This window comes from Sorex araneus, chromosome 7 (genome assembly GCF_027595985.1).
Source record: "Sorex araneus isolate mSorAra2 chromosome 7, mSorAra2.pri, whole genome shotgun sequence".
Lineage (NCBI taxonomy): Eukaryota > Metazoa > Chordata > Mammalia > Eulipotyphla > Soricidae > Sorex > Sorex araneus.
Window position 1 is genome coordinate 65,041,124 of NC_073308.1, and position 9,930 is coordinate 65,051,053.

General features: G+C 52.7%; 1 protein-coding gene across 6 annotated transcripts in view; it reads left to right on the forward strand.

Moving 5' to 3' along the window:
• Positions 1-9,930, forward strand: part of ZNF827 (zinc finger protein 827) — a 177,988-nt gene that overhangs the window by 25,004 nt on the left and 143,054 nt on the right. For all 6 annotated transcript variants that reach the window (XM_055144333.1, XM_055144337.1, XM_055144335.1 and 3 more), the window contains exon 2: positions 8,535-9,575. In XM_055144333.1, coding sequence (XP_055000308.1) covers positions 8,535-9,575 — 1,041 coding nt within the window. The remainder of the gene's footprint in view (positions 1-8,534; positions 9,576-9,930) is intronic.

Here is a 9,930-nt window from a genome sequence, read left to right on the forward strand (position 1 = left end):
AAAATAGTATTGCCTATTTTGTGTTTAAGTCAGATGAGAAAAAAATAGGACTGTTATTTGTAATTATGAAAGTGGTTCTCATTTCCAATATGTATCTCCCCGCCCACTTTCCCCTCACCTCCCCACCCCCCACCACCCCACACACCGTTTAAAACTTGAGTGTTACTAGGAAACCTTCTGCACGCTGAAACAGTGTATCATGAAGAAGCGGTGACCGGTAATTTATTATGGAAAATTTGTGAGCCTTCCCAGACTCCAAACTCATTGACCAAAGGACGCAGAACATGTAAAACCACACTGCTGTTTAGCTTCTGATGGGGGGTTTTACATGCCTCTGTACTCTGTCTGTTTTGTTTGGGGCCGGACCCTCGTGGCATGGGACACTGCAGCTTTTACAATGGCTGCCACCGAGCCAATGCTGACATTCTTTGTGCTTTTCACCTTTTATAGTAAAAGCAAAAGTCCTCCTCTGAGCTCTTCTGTTAGCAAAAACTGATCCTGTCAGTCTTTTGTAAGAGGGAAATGGCACCGTGCCAACCTTTGAAAAATGGGGGATACCTGTGCTGACCAGGGCTGCCTTTCCGCCTCTTCCTCATTCATACATTTAACAACTAACACCTGCCTACCAGCTTTGTGGCCGGTCCCATTCTCTGTGGTGAGGGTACAGCCAACAATAAAGTCCTTTTTTTTCTCAGAGAGTTTCTAATAAACATGTTTGAGGGGAGACCTGAGGGAGTCAGGGAATTGGCTCCATGGCAGTTTTGGAGAACAAAAAGATTCCAGGGACAGATTTTTAGTAGGTGCAAAGGCCCTGAGGCGGAGGCCTGTTTTTATTAACAAGGGGGAGGTAGTGGTAGGAAAGAAGGCAGGAGGGTCAGAGATCACATATGGCCTTGAGGTCCAGGTTAAGGGTTGGAGTCAGTGAAAAGAGGCAAGATTTGGGATGTCCACTGATGATAAAATCTACTGGAGGTTGGTCCACTAAGGACAGGAGGGATGCCTTTATGAGGAGCCAGGCAGTTTGCTGGAAGAGCTCGGGTGATTTCTTGGTCCGTGGCTGTGATGAGCACCGTGGCAGGAGAATATTGGAATGCCTCAGATACCGCTTGGGACTCCCTTTGGAGATAAAGCGTGAGCAGGCTTTTGTTTTCCCCATGGCCGTTCAGGGCAACCCTTTGGAGCCCCGACTGCGTGTCGAACGCTCGTCCTGCCCCGTGACCCTCCTGCTATCTCTGGTCTGCAGCGCTTATCCCTCCCAGACTTCCCCTCACTCCCCCATGCCCTTGTGCCACCTTTTCCCCAGCTGGACCGGCGGCAGGAATTCTGTGTCTTCTCCTCTCTGGCCGTTTGAAATAACTCACAGTTCTTAAATTTTCTCCCGGACGCCGCTGACAGCAGTCGGGTGCCCTGGGCATGGATATTCCCATGAAGTGATCTCGGAGGCTTTGTCCTGCGGAGCCGATCACTGGCCTGGGAGCTGATCTCAGACTCCCGACTGCCTGAGAGCTGCGGGTCCCCGCCCCAGAGCCCTGTGTTTCTCGCAGGCCTGGGCACAGCCCCCTCTCTAAACATTGCCAGGTAAAACTGGCCTAGGGAGGATGCCTTTTATGCTTCAGAGCATCCGATTGGTTCAGCCTGACGTGCAGCCTACGAAATCCTTATTAAATATTAGAGAGGTCATTGCTTTTGTCTTCTGCTGCCTCTTCCTCTTCTTTCTTCTGTGACCCACAAGGAGCCAATTGTGGAACCCGCCCTCTGGTGTCCCTGACGGGTCCAGGGAGGGAAACATGACCTCCCACAGGCCAATCAGGACGGGGGGAGGGCAGTGACCTTTCTCCATTTCAGCCTCTTGGGAAAGGTGGCCGCGACCTGGGAGGCGGATGACAAAGAGCCCAGCTGGTGTTTCCGACGTCCTGGCTGATGCCAGCCCCATTGTGCCGTCTTCTCTGTTCGGGGCTGGGGTAGGGAAGGAGCTCATTGGCTCCTGTTGTCCCTTCCAGCCTCTGGGGTCTGAGGATTCTAGGAGGGGGCAAGAACTTCAGGCCAGAACTCAAAAATGCCAAGGTTGGGGATTCTGCCTCCTGGCATTTAGCGTCGGGTGATTTCATTTCCAAAGTAGTGCGTGCAGTCAGACAGTTGGTAAAATCTGCCCTTCAGGGAGCTGTCGATGGTGTGTTTTTAAAATGTGAACCAGGAAGAAGATGAACAATTGTTCATTATCCAGCCTCAGTCAGCTGGATCTTAGTTTCTCCGGGACGGGATGGCTTCTTTCTCGCCACGCTGCAGAGGAGCACGCTTCCCTGGACGTGCATTTCCAGCGCTGTGTGTTAAAATCGCCTCCATCCTTCTGGGTCTATTTCCAATGCCACCTGCGTCGCTGGAATGACTCTGTCCCTGTTTGGCGCACACAGCTCTGCTCTGTCGCTGGGCTGTCCACCCTTCCTGCTGTGCGGGGTCTGCGGGGCCAGAGACTTGCATCTGCGAGCGCCTCTTGCAGAGAACAGTTCTCTGCTCAGTCAGTGTTCGGGACGGACTGTTGAGTGCAACCAGTCATTAGCTTTGCTTTCGCTACTGGCACTTGCTTTCCTTTTATGCACACGTCTCTTGCACACCCTCCAAGCCCCGCTACACAGCCTTGCCCGAAGCCATTGATTTTATGATTTGAGGAACGTTACGAGTGCAGCTGGTCATACTGCTGGAGATGGATGGCCTTAAAAGAGAGCCGGAGAGGGGCCGGGGAGATGGGACAGGGGTCATGCTCGGACCTTGCGTGCAGCCAACCCTGGATCAATTTCCCCACTTCATGACCCAGCTGAGCATTGCCGGGTGCGGCCCCAGAGTCTCCTCAGCGCTGCCAGATGTGGTCCTGGGGGCTCCTCCACATTGCAGGGCAGCCCCGGTAATCCCTGACACCCAGGGGCCCGTGCAGCACCACACCCTCAGGCCAGTTGACTGAGACTCTCCGGGAGGGACCTCAAGTTCCCTTGTGATCCTTCCCACCGTCTCCAAAGGGACTGGAGATGCTCAGCCGTAGGCGTGTGTTAGTCGTAAGAGGCAAACTGGGTATCTTTTCATGAAACTGGGCCGGGAGGCTAGCTGGTAGGGCCGGGAGGCTAGCTGGTAGGCTCCAGGTGAAGACATGGTGGCGAGCGGCGGGTATTGACAGCTTGACAGTTAACCAGAAGACACCGCCATTGAGGCGAGTCCTGAGCGCTGGAGCCTTGCAGCTCTGACGCTGCTCTGGACAGGGCTGTGGGCCCAGCGGGGCCGGGCCTTGTGGGGATGGTTTGTGGGTAGAAACGGAGCATCTACACAGCTGTCTCCACCGACTCTCACCTCAGCCAGAAGATGTGGCAATTAATAGCTGTCTGTCGTAGTGTCTTTTCTTGCCCTGCCCCATCTTCTCCCGAGTTCAGTATTAGCCCAGTGAAATGCTTCTGATGGAAACTGTCAAGTTGGAAGGGAATTGAGTTAAAAAGAAAGAAAAGGGGGGGGGGGGGAAGAAGGCGATGTGAGTTGTGCATATCAAGTTACCAAGTTTCTGCTTGAGAACTGAATTATAAATAAACGTGTTAGGTAGTGGAATTTTGTTTTGTTTTCCCCAAAGGAGAAATAGTCACCACATGGAAACAAAATGTATTCAGCATATTTTCATTCTGTAATTGCACTATTTCTATTCTTAATTCTCGGAGCTTCTGATTTAAAGTGAAAAAACACCAAAACAGACTGTTGCGGCGAGCCGAAAGGGCGAGTGTAAACCTGGCAGCCAGAGACATAGGTTGTTGCAAAATTAGCAAGGGAAGCAGCTTCCTAAGCTGGAGGTTAAAAATAATGTCTTTACAAGGAAGTATTTACATTGGCCGCCGGAGGCTTCCCCGGGAGCCGGGCCGGGAAGCTGTGGACCCCAGGGCTGCTGTGTGCAGGAAGCATTTCCGGGAGCAGCCTGTGTGGGCCCCTCTGAGCCGCTGCCACCATTCTGGGCCGGTGACAGGCAGACCGGAAGCTGGAGCTCTGACTGCTGGTGGCCGCCTCTGACCGTGAACGTGAGTGTAGCTCATGCTGCAGTTAAGCAGGGGCCACCAGATCCATCCCGGGACTTCGGAATTGTCTTTTTTTTTCTTTCTTTTTTTTTTTTTTTTGAGTTCTCCCTTTCGAGAAAGCCAATCCTCTGATACTGTGAGAATGTGCCAGAGGGGGTGTCCTAAGACTCCCCCCCCACACACACCCGTCCCCACCCCGGGGGAGCCCTGATCCCTAACCCGAACAGCCTTCCAGAAAGTCACTTGGATGAAGCTGGCTGTGAAAATCAACAGCTGCCCAGGAGGAAGAGAAATGCCTACTTGGGAGAACAAACCCTGCTCGTGGCAGTTTTGTGACTAAAACTTTATTGGAGTGGGGCTGGAGCAGTACTTCGGCAGGGAGGGCGTTTGCCTGGCACGCGGCTGACCCGAGTTAGATTCTCAGCATCCCACATGGTCCCTCAAGCACCGCCAGGAGTAATTCCTGAGTGCAGAGCCAGGAGGAACCCCATGCATCGCTGGGTGTGACCCAAAAAGAAAAAAAAAAACAACTTCATTGGAGCTTCTGGCTTTTTTCAAGTCTCTGCACATCTCCTCTCTCTTGGTTTTGTCTCTTTTTTTGGGGGGGTGGGAGGAGTTGGACCAGCACTGCCCAGGGGCCCCTGTGTGGTGCTGAGGATTGAACCCGGATTGAACCTGGGACTAAGCCTTGTTGCTCGTAAGGCAAGGGCCTTAACCTCTGTCCTGTTTCTCTAGCCCATATCTCTTGTGTTCATTTCTTTTGAAAAATTCCCCCACCTTTTCTGCTCAGGTGGTGCCAGAATAATTTCAGGTATGTCTCAGCCTCGGGGTTCCTGGTCTCTCTCTTTCAGGGTCATGCATTAAAGTTATTTGGCACTTTTTTTTTTTTTAAAGACTCGTGTAGCCTCAGTTTCAGTAGAGACGATCTTTTCTTCAGAAAAAAGTGATAGAGACTTAGGGAGCTTAAACATATGCTTTATGTACCTTAGTTTTCTTGCAGTCCAGAGAAAGAGGCTCTGGTGATCATATCTTCAAAGAATGGAGGAAAGAATAGTTGAAAAATACCTGGACATGATAGTGTATCTTCCACAACCCATGTCTTTAAGAATACCTGGTGCGCAGGTTTGCTTGTCGCGGGCTTGCGTGTTGGCGAGGTGCAGAGACTGTCCCTCGGGCAAGGACTCGTTTGAGAAGGCTTGGCTCTCCCTGTCCCAGCATGAGAAGATTGGAGCCAGAATTGACAACTGTGTCGTCTTTGACGCACTTACCCACCTCGGCACATTTGGAAGGGGAAGTTTCTCGCATACCCAGGGTTCTTGCTCCTAGAGGGGATTAGCAACACAGCAATGTCTCTGGGGCTTTGCCAATGAGTGATGGATGGGCCGATTCTGTAGGCATTTAGATCAACTTCCGGCATGCTGGGCTGAAAAGGCAGAGGGAGCAGAGATAGGAGGGAAGAGTGAAAAATGTCTTTTTCCTCGAGATTTTCTGTTGAGGGTAGAAGAACGGGGGCGGGACGGGGGAAGGGGAGGTGGGGGCAGGGCTGGAGCAGCTGTTCAGAGCTCTCTAAAAGTTGCCATTTGGAGAACATCTGGCAGAGGTGCTGTGGGACTTTGTCAAGTGACCACGGGCCAGATGTTGGGTCCATGCTTCTGGCATTAGCTGCCTGGCTTTCACCCCACTGGGCAAAAGCATCTCATTGGAGCATTTCATTGTCTGAGTAGAATGTCAAGACTGGACATGTGGTTCTGATATTTCTGGTTCTCAGAATTCTGGTTCTATGTCCTTTGTTAACTGACCCGAAACACGTTGGTTCTAGATCATTCTTCTAGATCTCTTTTAGTGTGACGAAAGTTTGTGCCTTTAATTTGTGTAGTAATTAGTGTTATAAAACGACAAAGAAGAGATGTTTTGGAGGAATAGCTGTGTAGTTTTTACTTTGATTGTTTTCAATCTTTTTCTGCCCTGACACTTGGCTAGATAGCTCCCATATGATTCTTTTGAAGGATGAGAGATTTAATCTGGAATCAAAAAAGATGGTTTGCCAGAGGAACATAATGTAGCCCAGTTGTTGAAACGTATGTGGATGGTGTCACATTTGGTGAAAAGCATCTTTTAGAGGAGCATTAAGAGAAGCTCAGGGACCCGCCTATTTCAGAAAAGATGAAAAATGTTGAAATCAAGTGGGAAGAAGGAAATGGGGCAGATCACAAGGAACCAGACTGTCTTTAACAGAGAAAATTCAATTTTATCTGCTTTTTTCCCCCAGCAAATTCCATTTGATATTTTACATTTTCTTGATAACTTAATAACGAATCTCAGGAAGGAGTTGCCGAACTTTAGCTTAGTGAAAGAGAATTTGTCATTTGTGACATTTCTTCTCTAAATAGCATGAGAAGATCAATGTATTAGCTTGTAGTTCATGTGTTCCTCATTCTAGCTCTTTCTTTTCAAAAAACGGAGCAGCCTGTTGTAGAACAGAACTTGGCACAGTGGGGAACGTTGGCTCGATCCCTCCCCAGCCACTGAGCCTTGCTAGGGACCAGTATTGGGCGAGGCGAGGCGTGGGAGATGCAGATACTAAAGCAACCCCTGCCTTCAAGGAACACCCTTTTGAAAGGTAAGCAGATACTTGAGCGTGACAGAAAATCAATGCAGACAAAGCTTGGGAGCGTTGGCTCTGCATTCCAGATCTGCCCATAATCCAGCTGCAGCTCCCGATCCATCTGCAGTCACCTTGAACTCAGCTTCCAGCATCTCTTACCTGGCGTCCGGCCTCCAGCCTCCAGCCAGAGGCCCAGCTTCCCCCTGCAGTCCGTTCCCCATGGAACAGCCACAGCTGGATTTCCAAGGGGGCCTGTAAGGGGCTTCCTGTCATTTCTCTCCTCTGCCCACCAAGCCAGTGGGTCCCAGTTTCCCCTGATGCTAATGGCCTTTCAGTGGCTCACAGTGCCCGACTGATCCACGTAGTACTTCTCCTTAATAATAGCTCCGCTCCCCGCCCTCCTCACCCCCACCCTCGTCCCCCTTCCTCCCTCTGACTTCCTCTCCTATTCTGCCATTCTCTCCTCCCAGACTGGCCTTCATGCTGTTCAGGAACAAACGGCCTATTGGTTTGCTCAAACCCAGTAAAGGCACCTAGGCCTTTACAGTGACTCCCTCTGCCCAGAAAATTGCCCCAGAACCAGATGCACTTTTAGGTCTTTGCCCAAATGTCAGGGCTTCCCCGAAGCCCCATCCTGACCACCCTATTTACCATGGCAACTCCCCTCCTTTTCATAGATTCCTGGTCCTGCTCGCTATTTTTTCCCCCCATATCATTGATTTTGGGGCTGATGCTCTGAGATAATCATGTATGCATCTTCCTCAATGGCTGTCTTCCTCCATTGGAACAGAAACTGCCCGAGTTTCATTTTGTCTCATCTTGTTCCGTCTAGAACCACTCCTAGCCTGCTGCATTATGGTTTGTTGCAGGAATGAATGAATGAATGAATGAATGAATGAATGAATGAATGAGAAAGGGGGAGTGGGAGGCAGTGTATTCCGTGAGTGGTAGGGAGAATCAACTTTGAGCTGGGTGTGGAAGGAGGAATAGGATTTGGAAGGACACACTAAACTAGCCAATTCTTTGAAGCAAAGGTAGGGCAGAGGTCAAAGGTGCGCTGGAATGGCCAGGGGCCTCTCTGGAGCTGGGGCAGGGAGGGAGGCTGTGCTGGATCCATAAGTCAATGGCTGGAATAGGATCAAAGGCGTCTCGGAGTGGAGGGAGGGCACAGGTGCTCACCTCAGCCCCAGGGACGATGGCAGGGCGTTGGGGACTGGAATCAAGCAGGCCCAGATAACGCGGACCACGTGGGAGGCGTGTCACCTGACAGAGGAGCCCTGTCAAGGGTGCTCACCTTTTAGGTAGTACTTAGGTCTTGGTGAATCACGACCACACACTTAATCTTCATAACCGTGGGGTGAAGTGCGTCAAAAATTGTTGACATTTTTGGATAACTCAAAAAATATGTATCTTCTACCCAACCAGCCCAGTGACTTTTCCAGCTCACGGAGTTAGAAAATGGAGAAGCCACATTCCCCTTACTTGGGGCTTGTGTCCCGGGGCTCTGCCCCCGTGGCCTGGTCTCTCTCCTGCCAGGCTGCCCCCCTGGGGACCCCCGCCCCCCACTGAAGGTTTCCCACTGCTTGTTTTGACCAGAGTTGTGGCTTCTTCCAGTGTCCCCTCGTCCCGGTTCCCTCCTTCCCGGTTCTGTTTCTTTCCCCCATTCCTTGGCCTGCAGAAAGAGCCAGAAGGTTTCCTAGATCTCGCCGGCATCGATGACCTTGGCCTGGGGGGCATTTGCCCCCCCTCCACCGGGTCCCGGCGGCTGCTTTCCCGTGGTTCTGGGGGGGGGCCGGGAAGAGGGAGCATGCCACCCCCTCCGTTTGAATGTCTTCCGGCTCGCTTGCTGCTCACTTTGGGAGTAAACCCCGTCTTCTTGATTCCCCCAGATGTTAGTAGGCAGGACGAGGCGGAGGGCGAACTCAGCGAGGGAGAGCCGTGGTATGGGAACTCCTCGGAGACCCCCTCGGAGGCATCCTATGGAGAAGTCCAGGAGAACTACAAGCTGTCGCTGGAGGACCGCATCCACGAGCAGTCCACGTCGCCCGACACCTCCCTGGGGAGCGCCACCCCCAGCAGCCACACCCTGGAGCTGGTGGCGCTGGACGGCGAGGTGCTGCGCGACTCCCTGCAGTGTCCGGGCCACCTGTCACCCAGCGTGTCCTCCCTGTGCGACGACGACCCCCCGGGCGCCACCAAGCCCCTGAGCAGTAACCTGAGGCGGCTGCTGGAGGCCGGCTCCCTCAAGCTCGATGCCGCGGGCGCCCCGGCCAACGGCAGGGCCGAGTCCCCGGTCGCCGTGGGCGCGAACCTCTCCTTTTCCCCGCCGTCCCACCATGCCCAGCAGCTCAGCGTCCTGGCCAGGAAGCTGGCTGAGAAGCAGGACCCGAACGACCAATACCCTCCAAGTAACCGTTTTATCTGGAATCAAGGTAAGTGGTTGCCTAACTCAACCACCACCTGCGGCTTGTCCCCGGATTCCGCCATCCTCAAACTGAAGGCCGCAGCCAATGCCGTTCTGCAGGACAAGTCTCTCGCCAGGACGGAGGAGACCATGCGATTTGAGTCCTTTTCCTCCCCTTTTAGCGCCCAGTCCGCCAGTTCCACGCTGGCGGCCCTGTCCAAGAAAGTCAGTGAGCGAAGCTCGACTCCCGGGCAGGAGCACCTCCCTCCGGCCAGCTCCTTCCTCTCCCTGGCGTCCATGACCTCCTCGGCGGCCCTGCTCAAAGAGGTGGCAGCCAGGGCCGCGGGCACGCTGCTGGCCGAGAAGTCGTCCCTGGTGCCCGAGGACGCCCTGCCGCCAGCGCCTTCGGAGAAGAAGCCGGAGAAAGTCAGCCCGCCGCCCCCACCGCCACCGCCGCCGCCGCAGTCCCTGGAGTTACTGCTACTCCCCGTCCCCAAGGGAAGAGTTTCCAAACCCTCCAACTCAGGTATGGAACCTTTTCTTTCCATCACCGCCGCTCGGCCTGTACCTTCTGAGTGCTGCCGGCGTTGGCTTTCCAGTGCGGGCATCACTGTCTGGGCCGGGGTGAGCCATAGACAGGCTCACAGGTCCTTCCTGTCCGCTGGCCAGCTCGGCACGAGCTCGGTTTCTGCAAGGTGATCGCGAATGGTCGCGAGTTAGGCGCTGCTCCTCCGTCTCTGAGAAATTATTATTGTTGTTGTTGTTGTTGTTGTTGTTGTGAATGATCACGAGTTAGGCGCTGCTCCTCCGTCTTCGAGAAATTATTATTATTATTATTATTATTATTATTATTATTGTTGAATGATCGCGAGTTAGGCGCT